Below are 21,999 nucleotides of genomic sequence, written 5' to 3' on the forward strand. Positions count from 1 at the left end.
CTTAGAGAGAGAGAGTTTTTTCTCAATAGATTTGTGATTCATTACTCTCCCTTGTAATTTTCACTCTAAAACGCCGATTTTTGATAACTCACTTAAAATAAATACAAATTACAAAGTAAAATCAATAATATAATATATATATATATAAACAAATTATTTACACGAAATATTATTACAAATGTGCATGCACCTAAATTTTGAGATTCCCGCCTCATTAAGAAATACCATAACTAGTCTAAGTTGAAAATCAATTTAAAAAAAAAATTCGATTTTAAAAGATTTCAATAAATTTACTATGTTTCCAAATATTATTTTCTTTTAATAATTAAATAATTATCTTAAAATTATAATAGTAAAGTAGTTATGAGGCGAATATGTAGTAAGAGAAGGTAATTAAGAAAGTCAGGTAGCTAGTATGAAAAATTGTTATAATCAAAAAAAAAAAAAAATTATTTAAAATAAATTCAATCATACCATATTTTAATTCTCCAAGCAAGAACTTATTGTTTAGTTAAATCTTAATTTTTGTTCTGTATTAAGTCAATTCACCTTTTAGATCAACAAATACAATTATTTAGCGCCATGTGATCTTAAAATTGAAATTCTGTATTTTAAGGCCCTAAAAAATAATTGTTATAGATTGGTGCACAAATCATTCATTTTAATACTTCCAAAAATGAGTTATACTTTGTTATATTTTATTTTTTTGTTTTTTCTCATAAGCTCTCCATTTGGAGATGCAATTTTTGTTACTAAAGAACAAATGTGGGATCTAATTAAGTCTGAATCGAAACATGACTCATCATCTCCATCATCTAAAGTTGTCCAAGATGTGAGTGGGCCTTGTCCTCATACAAAAAAAGGTGGAGCAAGCTCTAAAGCTGAATTGATTGAACTATGTATAGAACTTATTACAAATGTTGTTCAAAGTTGCCAAACCCCACGTTTCCAAGCTGAATATGTTCTTTTTGCAGAAAATGGAAGAACTGTTAAAATCCCAGGAATTAAAACTTCAACAAAGTTTGTAATTGATAAAATGATTGCAAAGTTCTGCAGATTGGTTATTGCCAATCGCCAAGTTAGTTTTGGACTCTATCCTGATCAAAGCTCTTTACCTACCCCTCCAACAGCACCACCTCAACACCCATTCCAGTCACAAGTTCAAACCCCAGTTTATCCATACCAACCACTCCCTCCCCAGTCACCCCAGCCCCCTCCTCCACCACCGCCTTCACAACCATTACCACCACAACCATCTAGAGCTCCTCTACCTCCTCCTTTAACCCAACCAACTTATCCGACACCAACTCCTCTCCAAACTCAAGGATCTTCAGGTCCACTCCTTTCAGAATGGAATAAAATTCTACATTCTGCTTTGTATGGATCTGGGAGTAGGTATATTTCTTCGATGCCAACATCTCCATTCCCAACATTCAAAGTAGGAAAAGACCAAAATGAGAAATTTGAAATCTGTGTAAAGACCATTAAGGATATGGTTGGGGCATCAATTGGTACTAATAAGTTATTTAGTAATGGAAATCTCGTTCTTAGGATTGACATGATTTCAGATAAAGGAATTAAAGTCCAAGAAAGTCTAATTTTAAGGACTAGTAGTGATAAACCTAATGAAATTAAGGAAATCATCAAGCGTTTCTGTAGTACAGTTTATTCTATTGGAGAGGAACTTGATGAGGAGTTGGAATGGCAAAAAATCTACCGTAATTCACTTTCAAGTTCTATTGTCCAGAAACTCCCTAAGACTATCCCTATCTTCTACAGAGTTACTGGAACCGATAATTCCAGTTTATATGATGCTTGCATTAAGGTATTGGAGACTCTTTTTAAATCTGCAACCAAGAACAATCCTACTCGTGGTCCAGAAGCCCAGTTTGGCATTGTAGATATAAATGGAAAATATCCCCAATTAGGAGGTTCTGTTACATCATTCTCCTCATCAGTTTCTTGTAGGTACCCATATAGTCAGGCAGATATAAATGAAGCCATTTCCGCTTTCTGTAGAGGAATTTACTATGGTATTCCGACCGGGCCAGTTAAAGACAAGAAAGACCAACTCTTAAAAGTTTATGATCTAATTCAGTCAGCCACAACCAAACAGAATTCACCTTTTGGGAAATTCCCTCATGAAGCTCCGAAATTCTTCTTCTCCTCTCTAAGTGCCTTTAACCTAGATAATCAAGGAAACTTCTCTCCGGAAACCAAAATAGAAATCTGTAAAAAGCTTTTGAGTGATATTTGGCATCAAAGCTCCTCCAAGAATCCCGCACAGACTTTCAGAGTAGGACCTGGAATTGCTGGAGTCTCTCCCAATAAAATTATCAAGGTTGGAATCCATTGGAGTGAAAATATAGGATATGTTACAATCAACTTCCCCTACATTGATACAATTATCCAGAAACCTGTATCTTTCGATACAGTTTCTACTGATTTCTGCAGACAAATTTTCCAACCTCAAGCTTCTCCTCCAATATACCCTGCCTTTCCATCTGTCCCACTTCCTACTCCATCTCCACCTCCTGTTCCAGCTCCACAATTTGTTCATGCTCCAGATAGGTATTCAGGAAGGAGGCCCCCACCAGGTTTCCCAAATCAGATAATTTTATTGCCTGTAATGACTCAGCACCCAGGCTCAACTTTATTGTTAAAGTATTCACGTGGGATTTGGAGTCAACTTCATCAGCATTCCAACTTTGGAATTGGATCTGCATCAATTATGGGTCTTGGATCGAACAGACATATTGATTTCTTAACATCCAATACAGGAGAAAATCTTTATAGTTATTGTCATAATATCTTTGCTCGTTTTTACAATACAGCAACAAATTACAAAGTTTCTGGTGATGGAAAAAAACTTATGGTTGAAAAAACTGTAAATGTTGATTTTGGTAAAGGTTCTGATCACGTAAAGACAGGTGCAGAAAGGAATACCTTGGTGTTTATACTTCCAGGTCAAGGCCAGAGTCAGATTCAGGGACAAAACAATTCTCTGCAACAACTCATTGAAATGTTCTGCAAATCCTTTATTAACATTTCAGGCTAAAACATTAATAAAAGATCAAATTAAATAAGGATATATTGAGTCATGTAGAAAAAGTAAAATAGACAATTTAATAGATTTAGGATCTTAATTTTAGAGTTTACAATAAGAATTATCTATACAATAAGTTCTAATTAGTAAATAAACGGCAAATTTTCAAAGTTTAGTGGTCACCATGAACTAGAGAGTAAAATATACTGTTGGGATTAGAGAGCAATAAATTGGGATGGTCAAATTCAACAATCTTCCCAGAGTCCAAAACCATGATCTTGTCGTAATCAATTACAGTCTGAACTCTATGTGCAACTGCCAATATAGTAGAGTTATGGAACTCCGCTCGGATTGTCTTCTGTATAAGAGAATCAGTATGAGAGTCAACAGAGGATGTTGCTTCATCCAATAAAACTACTTTGCTTTGTCTCAATAATGCTCTAGCAAGACAAAGAAGCTGTTTTTGGCCTGCACTCAAAATTTGTCCTCCTGAATCAAGTACTGTATATAGACCTAAAGAAAGATTTGAGACATAAGAATCCAAATGAGAACTCTTTAAAGCTTGGTATATCTGATCATCAGTATATTGTTGTAAAGGATCTAGATTAAATCTTATAGTCCCAGAAAAGATAATTGGGTCCTGAGGTATGATTGAAATTCTGCTTCTAAGGTCAAAAGTACCAATAGAGGATATATCTATATTATCAATCTTGATACATCCTTTTTCTGCCTCTACAAGTCTAAGAATAGAAATGAAAATACTACTCTTACCAGCTCCAGTTCTTCCAACCACTCCAACTTTGTCTCCTGGTTGGATATTGCAACTAATACCATTTAATACAAGTGGTGTTTCAGGCTTATAACGTAGTTCCAAGCTATCAAATTCAATTCTACCTTCATTTGGCCAGTTCTTAGGAGGTCTAAACTTATCCAAAATGGGCATGGCTTCTAGAGGAGTTGATACTGTGTAGTCTCTGATCCTCTCTAAACCTACCATAACTCCTTCAATTTCTCCAAGAACCCTAGTTCCAAAGTTGAGACAACTAGAAACTGATAGAGCAAAAGTCATAGCAGCTCCAAACATCCCAGCAGTAGTTGGATCATAAGCAACAGAAATAACTCCTAAAGTCCCAGCTGTAAAGACTGCAATACATCCCATAATTTCAAGCCTAACAAACAACCACCTATAAGCTGTTCCAGCGTGGTACCTGATTCGAGCTTCTACCCTAATCGCATCATCCATTTTTTTGATGAATCTTTCCTGAGCATTAAAAGCTCTGATAGTTGTTAAACCATCAATAGTATCTACTGTATGAGACAGAATGGGAGCAGCAAATATAGCTGCAAATCTTTCGCTTTGTCTAAGCATAGGAGCATATTTTTTGGATACCTGAAAGAATAGATAAGCCAAAATCGGAATACAAATCAAGAACTTTGAGACAACCTTAGATATAGAAATTGTGATGACAATAACCTTGGCAGTTGCAACCAAAAGATCACCTATATTTCGAGGAAGAGAATCATCTAAGTTAGTAAGGTCGCCTGTAAATCTGTTCAAAATCTGACCTATAGGAGTAGACTCGAAGAAACTCAGTTTAGTGTATCTAAGTCTGTTTAATAACTTCTCGTGAAAAGCTTTTGATGCATTAATTCCTCCGTTCCTTACCAATAAGGTAGAAGTAATATGGGAAATAATATAGAAAATAATAAGGATAATGTATATAAACACATCAACCTTCCAGATTGAGGATGAGTTAGATATGGTTGAAGGATCAGAGTTTTCATTTCTTCCAGTCCAGTTTGCTAACCAAAACATATTCCTTGAAAAAATGAACCCCGAAATAACATGACAAAATAGGATTCCAAGCATATTGAGTATTCCCCATTCCAAGAAATATTCAAAATAAGTTCTTTTGGACACACTACCCAATTCAATAGATTCTTCTTGTACCACATTGTTCCTCTTCTGTGTCTTGAACAATCCTCCACCAGATACTAATCTATCATTTGAATTTCTCTGTAGGAAATCCATAGAACCTTCACTAAAGTGAGAATCACTTTCTCTTCTATAATGAAATCTAAGTTTTTCTCCACTAGTCCTAATTGATGCTGTACGGCCCTTAATGAAACCAACTTTGTTGGCCTTTAGATATGGTGAAACATTGTTGTGGTCATCCAAAGTTATTATCTGTCCATTGGATGTAGCCAATTCCTTCTTAGAGTGTTTTTGACTCTCTAAAGTATTTTCACTATTATTTCCTTTAATTCCAGTCTTTCTCTTTGACTTTTGGTGACCCCTTCCAGATTTAGATGAAAGAATGACCTCTTTATAAGGGGCTTCTGTTGTTATCTTGGGAGTACTTGGGACAGAGTTTTCAGCCTTTGTGACAAGCTCGTCCAAAAGATCCACAGCAACTACGTCATCAACAATCTTGCCAGTCTCTGAGTCATCTGGTCCCAATTGAGAACAGTCCTTAGGAGTAGTAATGGGTCTGTTGTATACATTATGTGTATTGGTAATCTCATTATCTCTATCAGAGTCTGTAGCCAAACTAGAAGGAAACCCTCTAAGAGGTAAATTTCTAGGTTGAGGTTTGTCTAAATTTCCAAATACCTGGCTATAAAATGGCTTTGATCCTTCAATCTCAGTATCAAACCCTTCTTCTTCTGCAGATTGTAAAGATTCAAAGGAAATGTTTTGTAAGGTGAAACTTGGTAGTTTTGAGAGACCCAAGGGGTTACCAACATATAATTGTTTCTTCTTTTCTGCATCAAATAGGATAACTCGGTTTACATTTGGAATTATATCCAATTTGTGAGTGACAAGGATCACACATTTCTCACCTAAAAGTCCACATATACAATTCTTAAATATATGAGCTGCAACATGGCTGTCTACAGCACTTAAACAGTCATCCAAAACATATACATCTGATTTCTGATAAACTGCTCTAGCTAGACTAATTCTTTGTCTCTGGCCACCAGATAAGTTGATTCCCTTCTCTCCAATAAATGTTTGATCTCCATTTGGAAGAATTTGAAAATCCATCCAAAGAGCACAAGCTTTAATAACTGCATCATACCATTCTGGATCCATTTCAGTCCCAAAAAGGATATTCTCTTGGATTGACCCTGTTTGAACCCATGGTATTTGAGCTACATAAGCTAGCTTTCCCTTTTTAATAACTTGACCACTGGATGGAGAGATTTCTCCAATAATGGCTGATAATAAACCAGTCTTTCCACTACCAATTGAACCAATGATAGCAACAATCTCTCCAGATTTGACCTCAAAAGATACATCCCTAAGCATAAGGTTACCATCTGGCCAATGAAGCCTGACATTCTGAAACTTAACATATCCTTTCATATTATTTATAGATCTCTGAATTTCGTCATCTTGAATCTCTATGATTTTAGATCTTTGAAAACCTTGAATTGGTTTTGTGACCTTGTCTACTCTTTTTTGTTCTGAAATGACGAGAAAATCTCTAATTCTATTAGATGCCATGATAATATCATGGAATGAAGAGTAAGAAAAAGGAAAACAAGATAATACTGAGCTTAAAGTTTCAAATAAACCTTCAGCAAAAAATACTGTAGCTGGGTCAAGTTTGTTTCCCATCAAAACATATACTAAGGAAGTAACCAATGTGGCCTGCATAGTGGTACTGTAGATTCCCATAGACAAAGCTCTGTATTTTCCTTGTTTAAGAAGACTCTTAATTTCATCATTTCTGCAATTGGTGATTCTTTCTGTAAAGCACTCTTCCCAGGCATAGGACTTGATAATCTTCATGTAAGACAAACATTCACTAGTAAATCTTATTCTTTGATCTTGGAATACAAGGTATGGCTTCCTTTCAAGAGCTCTAAAGTGTAGAGCTATGACACTAATAAGCATATTAGCAATAACAACAGAAATCCCAAACAGAGCTGAGACTCCAAGTTGTGAGTAAAGACAGAATGTAAGAGCAACCAACAGAAAGGTAGCAGAATAGAATAAGTGAGCAGATATGAGTCTGCTAAGTTTAAACACATCATTTCCCATTAAGTTGATGAAGTTATGGGCTGTCCCAGGATTCTCAGAGCTTTGAATATTCTTGTTTCTAGAATTTAAAGAATTACCAGACTGCTTTTTGTTTTGGGACGGCATATTAAATTCAAAAGAATCCATCATTAAAAGCTTCCTGTACAAAACTCCTGAAACAAGGGACTTGGAATATCTCCCTAAATTAGTCACTAAACGGTACTCTTGTTGCTTCAACATTGGAAATAATATAGTTAAAACAGTCATTAGGATAACCAGGTACATCCCTCTCTGGAGTATTTCAAGATTAACATCTCCAGTTTCTAATCCCAAGGTTTTAAACAAATATGTGAGTGAGGAGTTGCCTTCAACGAAGTTTTGATTAGGATTTTGCATACACAATAGGAGTTTTCTTAAAACTATTGACTGAGCAAGCAAACATGTGTCTGCCAGGACTACTAAGGAGAAAATGACAAGTAATTCCCACTTAAATGTCATAATTAGGACATAAATTAAAGAAGGTTTTTTACCAGAACCATTCTTAACATGATTACCTTCAACAGACTCAACTAATCTTGCGGATTCCAAGTCATTTTGGTGTTTCTCTTTTTCATTTTTGGGTAAAATCTTACACTTATTAAGCTCTCTTTCCCAGTACTTGTTGAAATCCGAAAGTTTAAATTCTGGAGTATCGTAGTCTGGAAGGTCAAAAAAATCATTGTATTCTAGATTTGAGCTATAAGCCTTGTCCATAATCTCAGTAAACCAAGAAAAAGTTAGCTTTGACAGCCAATTTGCGCTCTCTTCGGGAGTTACCCCGGGAGATTTTGACTTAGTTTTAGCATACTCCCCAGACACAGTGCCATAGTTGGCCTGGAAATCCTGTTTTATGTTTCCTTTTTCATTCTTTCCTGTTTCCATATTAGTCTCAGATTTTCTTGACTTTTTCCAGTTAATGATTGGCCTTTAGCCAGGTTCCGGGCTTTCTATATTGAAACCGCCATTATCCGGCTATATGTCTAACACATACCACAATTAAAGTGCAAGTTTTCATGCTTTTTTGAGAACTTTTTATGGGCTCTTTAATTTAAAGCTCTAAACCATAAAGACTAAAGCTTCTAGATAACCTTCTTTTACTGCCATAATTTACTCTTTACCGAGACTCTATTCACATCTAATTTCTTTAGTTAAATGTTTAACTGGTGACTTCTAGTCTCACAAGAGAGACGCTTCACTTTTTCCCACTTCTTATGATCGGCATTTGAACCAGTTTTAATATTTAGTTTCAGTCTTTCTCTTTATTTTTCTGCCCTTTAAACCTTTTCTCAAAGGTTTTTTGAAGAAAAAACTGCTTAACATATAGCCAGTACCGGCAGAGGCAATTGGCGCCGGCGCTCAAAATCTAAATATTTCCTTAGTAGTAAACATGGGGAAAAAGTATTAACTTGAGGGGGGGGTGGAAAAAAAACAGAATTTCGAAAAGATGTGAGACAAGTAGTAGAACTTAGTTGTTTTTGTAACTTAACACAGTTAAAAAGTTTCTTAATTTTAACACAAAGGGAAACAAAAGGTTTTCTTTTAAAAGATTAGTTGACGGTTAGGAATAAAGCGCGAATTCTTTTGCTTGTTATTATTATTAAGTTAGATCTTGGTGAGATTCAAAATAGGAACTTTACATTCTAAGGTTTTTTTTTGGTGCCTAGGTTCTCAGGAGGTAGACCTGGAAACGATATCATCTTCGGAGGAAGAATCACTAAATCCCCCAACTCCTCCAAATACCAAGGTTTCAAACACCTCCACAGACGTAATAGAGGTTCCAAAGCTAAAGGAGTAGGAAAGATTACCAATTTAAAAGTTTAAAGAGGTTGAACAAATAAAGGAAGTCTTATATAAAGTTAAAAATGGGATAACAAATTTGGATTAATCTAGATGGCTACAAGTTATACTTTTAGCCTAAGTTATGTTTTGACCGGATTATTCTTATCTCTCCAATACATAAAAGTTAAACAAAGACTGAGGATGCAAGCGAACTAAAAACGCTCTTAGGGTTTCTAAGGAGGTTTTGCGGAGTGTCAAATTCAAATACTCTACCTGAATCAAGAACAAGGATTTTGTCATAGTTTATGATTGTTTTAATCCTGTGAGCTATAGTTAAAATTGTACATCCCTTAAACTCGGATCTGATTGTTTCCTGAATTAAAGAATCAGTCTGAATGTCAACAAAAGAAGTTGCTTCGTCTAAAAGTAGAATCTTGGACTTCCTTAGAATTGCCCTAGTTAGGCAAAACAGCTGCTTAATACCAACACTAAGCTGAGATCCGCCTCCTTCTAATTGGTAGTCTAACTTCCCTGGTAAATTGTTAACATATTCAAAGATATGAGCCCTTTTAAGGACTTGGTAAAGTTCTTTATCTGAGTAGCTTCCTTTTGGATCTAGGTTGAACCTGACAGTACCAGTAAATATAACTGGCTCTTGGGGGACTATGGAAATAGAACTCCTGAGCTTTAAAGGTGATACCTTCAAAGTTTCTACATCATCGATCAAGATTGTCCCGAAAGAGGGATCGAAAAGACGGAGTAAAGTGGAAAACAGGCTACTTTTTCCGGCTCCCGTTCTTCCAACTATCCCAATTCTCTCTCCTGGGGAAATTTGTAGGCAAATGTTACATAATGATGGGTTGGAATTAGGATAAAATGTCACATCTACGTTCCTGAATTCAATTTTTCCTTGAGATGGCCAATCCTTTGATACTTCAATATTGTTTTCTTCATTATCTAAGGTAACTATCTGGTACATTTCTGAGTCTGTATAAGTTCTAATTCTTTCAAATCCGACCATATCTGCCTCAAGTTCACCAAGAGTAAATATGCTGTATCTTAGCCAGCCAGGCATAGCTACTGCAAAAGAGAGAATAGTGCCAAGTATACCCGAATTTGACATATTACAGGCCGAAAGAAGCACACTAAAAACCCCAGTTATAACCAAAGTCATGCAACCAATTACTTCAAGGCGTAGGTAAAGCCAGATATAAGCAATATCCAGGTGATACCTGATATTGTTTAAAGCAATTATAGCATCTTCCATTTTCTTGATAAGCATATTCTCAGCTTCGAATGTATGGATTGTTGCTAAACCTGACATAGTTTCCATTAATTGAGACGTTATTGGAGCAGTCAGAGCTGCTGACCTTCTTTCGCTTTGACGGAGAATAGGAGGGTATTTCCTTGCCACATAGTAAAAAGCATAAAATATTGGTGGAATGAAGGCAATAAACTGTGGAGTTACTATTCCAATGGATACCAACATAGTTAATGACATCAAAACTGTTACAGACGAGTTATTAAAACTGGTTGGAAGAAGCTCGTCTATGTGAACCAGATCTGAAGTGAACCTGTTTAATATTCTACCAATAGGGGTATTCTGAAAGAATGATAAAGGAGCATGCTCAATATGAGAAAGTAGTTTGTTGTGGTAAATCTTAGAAACTTCAAAACCTCCTATTCGAAAGTATATTGTAGTGAAAATACAACAAATCGGGAGTAATATACAGGCTGCCAAGTATATATAAAAGTAAGTCTTCCAATCTTTTGCATTAAAGTTCTCAACCCAAATTCCAATAAAGAAGGTAGTGAGTACGTAGAATGCAACCAATAAGGACACAAGTATAATCAGAATAATTATATTGGACTTTTTATAAGAAAGGATATACTTCATATAAGTCTCTAAAGACACCACTCCTTCTTCCTCTTCTTCATCATCTTCATACTTTCTCAGCCTTAAACTCTCAATTTCTTCGTCTGTTACAGCAATATCATCAGAAATGTAGCTTGGAGTTGACTCACTTCTTATAGTACTAGCATCCATCAAAGTCTCTCCAGAGTTGTTGTTCAATAAAGGTCTCCTATTATTTTGGTTATTATTATTAGACGAAGTTGGGTTCATGCTAAACAAATTCTCATAGTGAGGGAACTTCAATAATCCACAAGGGTCACCAATATACAACGGCCTCTTGTTGATTTCATCAAGAAGGAGAACTTTGTCAACATGAATAACCAATTCTGCAAGGTGAGTGGCCAAAATAACACATTTATCTCTAAGTAGCCCAAGTATGCAGTTTTTGAAGATTTTTGCTGAGACATTACTGTCTACTGCACTTAGACAATCGTCTAGAGCGTATATCTGAGACCTTTGGTAAACGGCTCTAGCTAAACTGATTCTCTGTCTTTGGCCACCAGAAAGATTATTAGAACTTCCACCAATCATTGTTTGGTCACCTTTTGGAAATGTCTTAAAATCTGCAGTCAGACAACAAGCATTAACAACTTGAGCATACCACTTTGGGTCAAAAGGGGCTCCAAAGAGAATATTTTCTCTGATAGTACCTGTAATTGCCCAGGCCAATTGAGGGATGTAAGCCACCTTTCCGTCTATTCTTCTAAGTCCCTTGCTATGTTGGAGCTCATTAATTATAGATAAGAGAAGACCACTTTTCCCACTACCAACTGGGCCTAAAATTGCCATCATTTCCCCAGGTCTTACTTCAAAAGAAAGATCTTTAAGTAGAACTGATCCATTTGGCCATCTAAGCTCAACCCCTTCATACCTAACATTTCCAGGTTGTAGTTCAAGAGGGTCTTGGTTCTGAATTGGTGAAACTGGTTGAATGGTGGAGCAATGACTGCCACCTATAATCTGATTTATATTATTGTCCCTATCCTCAATAACCAAAAATTCACTGACTCTCTCACATGATAGGATTATGTCCCTGAAAAGAGCATAAGACTTGGGGAATGAAGCAATGAATTCACTCACAGCATCGTATATTACGTATGCAAAAAATATGTTGGCAGGATCTACCACCTCTCCCAAATACCTCCTTATCAAAACGGTAAAAAGAACTGCATGGAAGACTACAGCATGACAGGCTGTTGCAAGTCCCCAATATACGGCTTGGGCAAGTAAGCTTGATAACTCATTCTTTCTTTGTGAATCAATATTATTAATGAAATACCTTTCCCAAGAGTAAGATTTAATAATCTTAATGAAGTTAAGGTACTCGGATGTCAAAAGAATACGACGATCTCTGATTTCTGAAAATGACTTTCTTACAAAGGCTCTGGCATTGAGGAAGTTAATACTCCAGGCAGCATGGGCAAACATAACCAAGATCCCAACAATTCCTGAAATTCCAATATTGGCATAAAGCAATATAGTTGCAATGGTAATCGAACAAACACCATAGTAAAACTCATGGCATATGTAAAGTCTTCCAAACCTAGAGACATCATTGCTTAGAAGATTGACGACGTTTCCAGACATCCCAAAAGATTCAACAGCTCCTTCATAAGACATCTCTGAAACTACAGAAAGTCTGGCCTTACTGACTCTAGAACCGAGTTCAAAGTTTGATTGAGAGCTTTCTGAAAATATATTCGAATCCAAATTCAATAACTTCCGGTATACAACTCCTGTAATCAGGGAACGAATTCGTCTTCCTAATTGTGTAACCATTCTGGTCTCTTGTTGCCTTAAAAATGCATAAGCAATAATAAGAATGGTCATAGCAAATATGTAAGCAAATCCTTTGTAAGCAATACTCGAATTAAACCTCTGGGGAACAATCCCTAAAATAAGTGCCCACCAAGGGATTATTGATTCTGTAGAAGTATCTACTCTGGGAATAGTCTCAGAGGATTGAATACATTCTAATAGTTTTCTTAGTATAACAATTTGAGTCATGTTGCAAATATTTGAAAGTATAACCAAAATAAGTATAATAAAGATTTGCTTACTATAACATTGGAGTAAAACCCTAGCCAGTGAAGGAAGTTTGAACTTGTTTCTTTTAAAAGAACCATAAATATTTGGCTTCTCACTATTATCATTTCGAAAACCCTTAGTTTTTCCAAATGTCTCACACTCAACTTTCCATTTATTCTCAAACTTATTAAGTGAATAACTTGGATTGTCGTGCTCTGGTAAATGGTAATACTCGTCTAAAGATAAAATGTGGTCGCATGCAGAATCAATTATTGGAGTAAACCAAGAAAAAGTAAATTTCGACCAAAGACTAGCACTCTCTTCTGGAGTTATTCCACCAGTCTTTTTGATTAGAAATGGCTTTTTGTCCTGTACTTTATTGTCATTTTCTTTTTTCGAACCGCTTCCACTAAAAATCCCTCCGAGCATTTTACAGTAAAAAGATGACCTCTTTTATGAAGTTCACTCTCCTTGCTTGCTTTTTCTTTCCTTAACTTATTTCCTTTTTTAAACTTGATTCAACTTATTTCAACCTATCTTTCTCTTCTTTTTTTTTTGGTCTTTTATTCTTTTATTCAAATCTTTTGCTTGTTTCTTATCAATATACGGTACCGTCTAGAGTGGCGCCAAGCTCGTTCCTCATACTTACCAATGAAATTATTCTTCTCTTTAACAAAAAGAATCTCACACTTTATTTAGTATCAGAAACCCGCTATTTTTGTCAGGAAACGATTTGTTTTCTTGTATGAAGATCCAGATACTTTTTCTTACCACCTTGTTTTTTAACAAGAGCACTTCCAAAAAGATTTATGGGAATCCATACATATGCCCGCCAGATTGCCCGCCTATATGCATCCCCCCACTAGGCCATGCACTTTGAATCATGTCATCTGAATCTTTTAACTTTTTTGAAGTACCCAAAAGGCTAATAAGAGTTTTGGTGGGACAATAAAAGGACCGAGATTTAGATAGAATGAGTTGTTGTATTTTTGGAATATTGCTTTGAAATTGAAAAAGAATGACTCTTTTCGGTACAAAGCTCTTTAACCACATAATACTATGGCTTGGTATAATAATTGTTTTGGCAGTTACGGAAGTTTTTGGGAAATCTCCAGGGAAACATGGAAAGCTGATGCGTAATTGTCCTCCTGAATTTACTTATAATGAGCTTCGGAAACTTATATTAAATGGATCTCTTGTGGAGGCTCAGAATTTCAAAGACTCTTTGGGACCAAGTGAGAAAACAGTTTTGTATGGATTTATTCAAGTAGCCTTAGATACAGATATTCAAAGTCTTAAAATTGAACTCCCAGATTTGGAATTGGTTGATATAAAAACATCTTCGATAATTCGAGATTTTATTTCATACGATTATGTATTTGATTGCAAAGATATTACAGAGAGCACCAGATTCTTGTTTTGGATTGTTCGCCACCTTGATTTAAACTATCTATCTGCTGCAATATCCTTTTCAATTACCAAGTATGTGCTTATTGAGGCCATTAAAATTTATGGAGAAGAACATTTTAACCCAAAAATCCCAATTTCACAGGTTAATTTGTCCAAAGTTATAGTTCAAGCAAAAAATGATTATTTTCCTTCAAGAAAACAAATAAATGAAGCCATAAGAAAATTTACCTCCACTGGGAGCTTTGTGGATTATAAAGGAGTTATTGACTTACCAGACCTTTCAAATGTTGCTCCGGCTTCTATTGAGGATAAAGTTTTGAGAAATAGAGTCGTATTGCTTCAGAGAGGAGGATATGCTCCAAATATTAAAGAACGTTCTCAGATTCAAACAGTTAGGTATATTATGAGAACCTCCAGATATTATTTGAGTATCTATATATCTCCAGAAATGTCTTATAAGCTTTGGAGTATAGTTTATTTAATCATGATGGGAATAAGAATGCCAGATTATAAATTTAAGATGATCTCATTTATCATGAAAAAGAGTAATACTGATCATTGGCCACATGAATCTGACGTTTTAGAGGCAATTTCGATAACTCTTAACAGGTTTAGAATTAAACATAAACCTTTGAGTATCCACTCCAAATGGTATAAAAAATTAAAAAAGGAAGGGTACGTACTTTCCGTTCCTCAAAATACAAGAACTTCTCGTTGGTTTTGCAGATTCTTCCAGCACTACCTTCAAATTATGATTAACCCACATTTACAATTTAACATTTGGAAGATGACTCTTGAGAATCTTCTGGAACCTCATGTCAAACAGGTCTATGTTTCTGGAGATAAATGTTTTTTCAGAGAAGATCCCAAATTCCCATGGCCAACTTGCTACAATACACCAACCAATTCTCCTGAATACGATGTTCTAAAGCATGATAAAGCTGTGGACAACTTAACTCATGAATTCGCTCGTATTATCCACGATTTTAATCCTGGATACCCATTCTATGATTTATGTGAATTAACACGCCAATTAGTAGCAACCGGATCATTACGTAGAGAAGTGAGACAACCAACCACCAAATTAAAGCACGAAATTGCCATTCGGAAGTTAGAAAGAAGGACTTACATTAGAAATCTCGTACGATCTTATAATTATGCAAAGAAGTACGAGCCTTTCATTAAGCCAAGTGATGAAATGCTGTTTTTCTTCAAAGATTATATTGAAAATGAAATTCCTCTGAATGACAAAATTGCTGATAAAATTGCCAGGGAAAAGTTTATGGATGAAGATCTTGAGGATGTTATTAAAACTCGTAACTTTGTTATCGACTGTGCAAAAACTTATAGTTCCATTACCTCTAGGGAATATTGGAATGATGAAGAGATTAAGGAGATCCCATCCAAAGGAAAGAAGGCCATTAGTACAACCTGCAGTAACCTTTTCTATTCAAGACCGAAATGCAAGTTCGAATCAATTCCTCCGTTTCATCCAGCAAGAGAATCTAGTGATATTTTAACTGGTGAATTCTCGCTTCGTATATTTTCATATTTTAGAAGTATTGGAGTATATAACACAATACCAGATGAATTTTGTATTGACTCCATTAATGTAATGAGTAAGTTGTTTAGAATCAAGCCAAATAATTATGAACAATTAAAGAGGGATTATGCCAAGAATTCCAAAATTCATGAAAGAGATAGATTTATCCGAAATTCCCTGTTGAGATTTAAAACTCTTGATAATACTGATAGCCAAAAATCGAAAACACGCAAATTGAATGAGATGATGGAACAGATTGTTAGGTCAAAGCTTCAAGATAAACTCAAGCCAAGAAGGCAAAACTTTATTCTTGCTTCTATCACCAATAGATACTCAGACTTTGTCAGCAAAGCAGATGGCAGTGAATGGGAAATTGATGAGTTGAAAGATATGATTCGGCTTGGTAAAAAGTTTACCTATTTCAACTCTTTTAGGCAATTCCCTAAAAACAAATTTAAAGCAATCTGTAACAAGTTTCTTACAAATATCGTTCTCAAGATCCATGGCTCTGAAACCATTATTGAGCGTATAAGAAATTCTGAACCCTCTCTGAAGCTTACTGATGAGAGGATTTCCAGGGATATCACCAAAAATCTTTGTTTTAGTCTTGGAAGTTGGCAAATATCTCTCCGAAGAAGAATTAAGAATAAACTTGAGTTTCTCTGGCTTAAAATGAATAATTACAAGCATGAATACAAACTTCTTGATTCTTCACTGATCCCAGTAACCAAACATACCGGTCAAAACTATTACATACAAACAATTAATGCTAATGTATTAAACTTTTACAATACACTGAGCACCAATTTGAAAAATAGATTTCCACATCTAGATATAAAGCTCCCAAATACTAATCCCATCGAGCCTGAAGTAATGAAGCTTAGAAAGCTAGGTTATGATTGCCCTCCTCCGAAATCTGTTAAAAGTGATGGAATTCCAACTGCTCAAGAATGTATAAGATATATTTATAGATATGGACTTTATATATACAATGGCTTGATTTTAGACATTGAAAAGCTTTATAAAGTGTATCAGAAATCTTTTATGGACTCAGGGTTTGAGACTTTAGCATATTTACCCGATATATATCCCCAATTTCTCAACCTCTCGCTTAGAAGATCAAGTATATTTGATTATAACTTCCACAGATATGAAACTATATGTTCTATTAATAAATTAGATACCGACATATACTGGAACCAATACTTTTCAATTGTTGAGAATATCTCTAAAGACTTAATTACTCACTTGCATTCGGCGAATGTAGTTCTTCCAGGATCAACAAATTATATTGATAGTTCCAAAAAAACCCTTGTAAAAACCAAGGCTCAAAGTATTTGCGAATTTATTGCCAGAATTCTGAATCCCAACTATTATAAAAGTTTTGATGTTGATACTTCTGACTATTTCAAGGGTCAAATATCAAATATTGAATATAATAAGGGAATGGTTTGGTATGATTTAAATCAAGTTAATAGTGGTTATTCACAACAATCTTTTGAAAATATTGATAAGAATGTTATGCGTTCACTATATACTATTTACTTTGTACAATCTTGTGTTCATTCAATGATGAAATATTTCCCAGGTATCCACTTTTTGCATGCAGCTTTATTGTGTAGAAAGACAAGAGAGTGGAGAAGCTGTGATGAGAATTTTGTTGGGAGTAACTACCTGGATGATTTGGAGGTTGGAGATCCAATTGAAGATGTTTATTTGAAAAGACTTATTAAAGGAGTATTTGTTGATATGTTAACTTTCGAACTTCAAGAAAAATCAATTTCTTTATTTTGGTCCAGTATATATTATGATTTACCAACTGAAAGACTCCCAATTTCTTACACAAAATTCTGTTCATCTTCACTAAAAATACATAACTATCTTCAATCTGGTAGGTTCAAAAACTTTATGGATGCTTGTGTGTTTGCTTTAGAAACTGATAATATTTTCCGTGTTGAAATTGATGGTGAAATGTTTACTATAAAACGAAGCATTGCTGAAAAACTTTGTTCAAGTACACTCTGGGGACAAGACTGTAACCATCCCACTATCAAGAGTTCGGCAACTTTTCTTTATGAAAGTATGGTTGTTGCTCTTAAACTGCCTTCTCAAGTTGTCCCAAGCTCAATAATGTGTAAAGTTGCATATGAAATGGCATTTAGTAGGGACCCTGTTAATATTTGTTTCAATCCAAATACTTTTGAAGATACTAGAGCTAAAGCTGGAACAAATCCTTACTCTGAAGACTACAAACCAAATCTTAAAACCCATTCTGAAGGAGCTAGGGCGAGAACCAAGAAATGGGATACTCCAGAAATGAACTTTGAAGAACCTGTCCCTTTTCACGAAGACCCTATGGGAATGCTTGGGCATATAGCAAAAACTTACTCTTTAGAGGAAGTCAGCTTTGCGGAACTTAGAGAAGCCTGTGAAAAGGCATTAGTTTCTGTAAGAGATTGTTCCAAGGTTCCTTCATTTGTCAAAGATTATCCTAGTCTCGTAAAAAATTCGGAGACTTTAAAAAAGATTAATGAGGAGACCTTGAGGTTATTTTATCCTCTGATAAAAAAAAACAACCCAAAGAGTTTTGAGGAAATCCCTGTTAGAATCGCCACTTTTGTAGAGCTATGCAATCTTTCTGTCTCTACTTACAATATCAGTCCAGAACTCTTTAACACTGCTTGTGTTTCTTCCTTCGGATGGGATAAAAATCTTAATTCAAACCAGGAAATTTGGGAAGATATTGATTGGCAATCCTCCATACTTTACTGTAGTTCCACATCTAAATGGAAAAGTTGCTTAGGGTGGGTGAACCATGAAATCAAAGATACATTTGGCAACAACTATAAATCATCTACATTATATTATAATTCAACACCTCTTCAAAAAGCTGCAGTTGACTTCATGGCTGCTTTCTTTTCTTCCACTATCTCTCTTTTCCTTTCTGGTGCAAATTCCCAGAACATTACAGAAGACCCTAAAGACCTTGAAATGATTTCACATCTGAGAAAAAACTACGAAATGTTTTGTCCAGCAGCAATTGATCTTCTTCTGAATAACAAACTCATTAAACCCTCGAAGTCAAACTTGTCAATCATTGAATTCATGAGGTCTCAAGAAATCTCCTATTCTGAAGTGAGAAGAAAGAAGCCAACTTTCGGAGTTCCATACTTGTTTTTTAATGCAGATTGTCCTGATGTTCTCACAAATCACATCTTGAACGTTGTAAAAAACATGAAAGATTCCAATAAATCAAATAATATTCCCTCTCAATGGTCAAGAAAAGAGTTTATCCTTGAATTTACAGTTAGAGTCTGCAAAAAGCATTTCTCTTGGGAAAACTGTAACTATAACAAAGATATCTTGAGTAAATTCAATCCTTTGGAAATTAATTCCTTAGAGTATGTTGCCTCCGCCATGTATAGAGAATTTTTGTTGAGTTTCATTGAAGATGAGGAAGATGTCCCTAAAGAAGGTGAAGATCAGAAAAGTGATAATTTCTACTTTTTCTGTGGGCTTTCAGTTAACATGATCTCCGAACACCCCAGAATACTCGACAAAAACAAAATCGAACTTTTAATTACCAATTTCCTTCCTAACAAAATGAAAAGATGGTCCCAAAATATTATCAATGCCTTCATTACCTCGTACGAAAGCTTTTACAAAGGTGTAAAATACATTAAAAGTATTCAATCTCCAAAGGGGGCCACTAAATTTTCATTTTCTTAACTTCACTCAACTTTAACCACTCTAAAGCTTGAAACAGAGAAAAAAATCATTTGAGACTACTTGAATTCAACGCAAACACTCATGTATGCATGCAAATCTGTTCATGTACAACGGTACTATGTATTTAAAAGGCGGGAAATACTTTTTTAAAAAAAATACAGGTTAATGGAAAATTTAGTTTATTAAACTACAATTGCTATTATTATTCATATTTTTAGACCCAAAATCATATAATTAGGGATAGCTTTCTTATCTATAATTAATCTTTCGTTTAGATTTTCTATAAGGGTGTATCTATCTACACTTCGTAAGTAGAATAAATAGTTAATTATGTAAATATCATCTAAATACAGAGTAAGAAAACTATATATTTTTAAGGAGAAACATAAGTTTGATCCAAAAAAAAATAAATTTGGCAATTGGTTATTTTTCCAGAATTACTAGAATTTATAGATCTGGCCACCCTGAAGAATTTGGAGGGAAAATTTCATATTGAGAGGGGAAGTGTAAAAGACCAAAGTTTTCAAAGAAACACATTTTTTCATACATTGGTATCATTAAATGGCAGTAACTATTAAGCTTCAGTCTATTTCCTTAAGTCCGACAGATTTTTTTTCTAATTACCTTATCTTCTTATAATAATAATTAATAGATTAAAATCCCTAATATAGAGGGGTGGTGCTACACTCGATGTATGTCTACCCCCAGATAAAGTGGAAAAATCCGCACTTTTTATATGTAAAGCAGAAGATTTTGAGATTAACTTATTTTTGAATTATTAATCAGAGAAAAACAAACCATGGGTAACTTGAAATCATGTTGTTCTTTTGCCGATGAACACTCCCTAACTTCCACTCAATTGGTAGTTGGGAATGGTCCAGGAGCTTCAGAAACTGCCTCAAATCATGCTCAGGAGGAAGTTAGTGATATTAATACCTTTAATGTCAAGTTAATTATGCAGGATAGAAGTAAGCTTGATTGTGAGGTCGTCTTTGATAGCACAAGTATCTCGCTTTCTGGAGATGGGAAATGCAGAAATATTGGTTTGGATGAAATCCACCAGTTATTATATTCAAAGGAGGAGCTTTCAAGAGTCGAAAGTAGTGCTGGAATTAGCGATTCTGATAATTGTGTTGCAATTCACCTCAAGGAATCAGGAAACTGCATACCCCTCTTCTTCAATAATTCACAGGACAAGGAAAGATTTGTTGCAACAGCAAACAAGTTCAAGCCAAATTTCAACTGAAACTGGAATTAACATTAATTCCGAATCGATCTTTCCATTATAAATTACAACCAAACCGTTTCTTTCTAATACTGAGAGAAAAGCTGACAATAAAATTTTTGATTTTTCTAACCCCTCCCTTCCAGAGACTTTTTATTAATATTGGAAATGAACTTGAAGAATTAATTGTTTATACTTTGGGGTTACCCACCGATTTCATCAAAGATGATGATTCTCTTGGAACACCAAAAAATCAGAAAAAAAAAAACAAATTATAATCGGTAAAACTTTCCTTATAAAGTATGTCTTAAGTGAGTTCTTTAGGATTGAATTATCCTACTATTCAGAAAAGATTCTATAAAGGAAAGCCTAAAGCTCTAATAAGGATTAAAGCCGAATAATAATGCTCTGTAATATTCAAATTTTTTAGACTACTAACTTCTCAAAGTCTCGTTCATATTGAGATTTCCTTTATTATCTCATTTTTAAAATGTTTTATTTATTTCTTAATCATTCTTACATTTATAATCAATTCGAGTCCTTCCCGAATCCAGGCTACTCCTTCTCCTTCTGAAAATAGCAACTCCAAGTACTTCCTCTTCTCTCCGTCATAATCCACCTCTAAGCTGTAGGACCATATGTATTGTACACCCAGCTGTTACTTTATAGTCCAAAAGCCTCAAGTCATCGGACATTTGTTTTCCAGAATAAATCAGGCGAATCTGCTTTACATCAATTCCTTCTTTTTCCTGGAGTGCTTGTTTGACCTATTTAAATAAAAAAAAATCATTAGTTTGTTTTTTTAAATATTCAATAACAATAAAACTTACCTGTAAAACTGTATTTTCAGGCTCAAAATTAAAATTTTGTTTTTTACCTGTTAAGGTTTTGACTAGAATTTGCATGAATAACAATTTTTTGTTCTTTATTATACAGTTCAATTTCCAAAAATTGCATTAGTTATCTCAGTTGTTCATTTTCATACGATTTCTACAATTTTAGAAATCTGCCAAATTATTTCATATTAATTGAATACACCAAGTTTCCCCCCAACCATTTTATAACTATTTTTGCCACAATTAAATAATATAAAGTTTTCAAATCACACAAAATTCCCGAACAAACAATTAAAAATAATAAAAGAGAAAAAAGTATTATATAACTTAAAATACTACATAATATAGATTCACATTCAATTTATGTACATAGAATTGGTCAATTAATTGAGTAACCCTCTGATTTATTAAGTAAACAA

General features: G+C 34.6%; 6 protein-coding genes across 6 annotated transcripts; 3 read left to right on the forward strand and 3 right to left on the reverse strand.

Moving 5' to 3' along the window:
* Nucleotides 1-763: 763 nt before the first annotated feature.
* On the forward strand, nucleotides 764-3,058 carry cubi_03121 (uncharacterized protein; the record flags this gene model as incomplete). Its single annotated transcript, XM_029020134.1, has 1 exon — nucleotides 764-3,058. The coding sequence occupies one exon, from the start codon at nucleotides 764-766 to the stop codon at nucleotides 3,056-3,058; it is 2,295 nt and encodes a 764-aa protein (XP_028876141.1).
* A 160-nt stretch (nucleotides 3,059-3,218) lies between these two features.
* Nucleotides 3,219-7,997, reverse strand: cubi_03122 (canalicular multispecific organic anion transporter; the record flags this gene model as incomplete). Its single annotated transcript, XM_029020135.1, has 1 exon — nucleotides 3,219-7,997. One exon carries the CDS (start codon nucleotides 7,995-7,997, stop codon nucleotides 3,219-3,221), a length of 4,779 nt encoding a protein of 1,592 aa, XP_028876142.1.
* A 1,081-nt stretch (nucleotides 7,998-9,078) lies between these two features.
* On the reverse strand, nucleotides 9,079-13,266 carry cubi_03123 (ABC ATPase; the record flags this gene model as incomplete). The annotated part of the gene is made up of 1 exon (XM_029020136.1): nucleotides 9,079-13,266. One exon carries the CDS (start codon nucleotides 13,264-13,266, stop codon nucleotides 9,079-9,081), a length of 4,188 nt encoding a protein of 1,395 aa, XP_028876143.1.
* Nucleotides 13,267-13,855: 589 nt separating this feature from the next.
* cubi_03124 (uncharacterized protein) lies at nucleotides 13,856-19,519 on the forward strand (the record flags this gene model as incomplete). Its single annotated transcript, XM_029020137.1, has 1 exon — nucleotides 13,856-19,519. The coding sequence occupies one exon, from the start codon at nucleotides 13,856-13,858 to the stop codon at nucleotides 19,517-19,519; it is 5,664 nt and encodes a 1,887-aa protein (XP_028876144.1).
* A 799-nt stretch (nucleotides 19,520-20,318) lies between these two features.
* On the forward strand, nucleotides 20,319-20,765 carry cubi_03125 (uncharacterized protein; the record flags this gene model as incomplete). The annotated part of the gene is made up of 1 exon (XM_029020138.1): nucleotides 20,319-20,765. One exon carries the CDS (start codon nucleotides 20,319-20,321, stop codon nucleotides 20,763-20,765), a length of 447 nt encoding a protein of 148 aa, XP_028876145.1.
* A 587-nt stretch (nucleotides 20,766-21,352) lies between these two features.
* cubi_03126 (ubiquitin-like protein) lies at nucleotides 21,353-21,649 on the reverse strand (the record flags this gene model as incomplete). The annotated part of the gene is made up of 2 exons (XM_029020139.1): nucleotides 21,353-21,511; nucleotides 21,575-21,649. 2 exons carry the CDS (start codon nucleotides 21,647-21,649, stop codon nucleotides 21,353-21,355), a joined length of 234 nt encoding a protein of 77 aa, XP_028876146.1.
* Between the last annotated feature and the right edge of the window lie 350 nt (nucleotides 21,650-21,999).

The sequence above is a fragment of the Cryptosporidium ubiquitum genome, assembly GCF_001865345.1.
Source record: "Cryptosporidium ubiquitum isolate 39726 chromosome Unknown contig_5, whole genome shotgun sequence".
Classification (NCBI taxonomy): Eukaryota; Apicomplexa; class Conoidasida; order Eucoccidiorida; family Cryptosporidiidae; genus Cryptosporidium; species Cryptosporidium ubiquitum.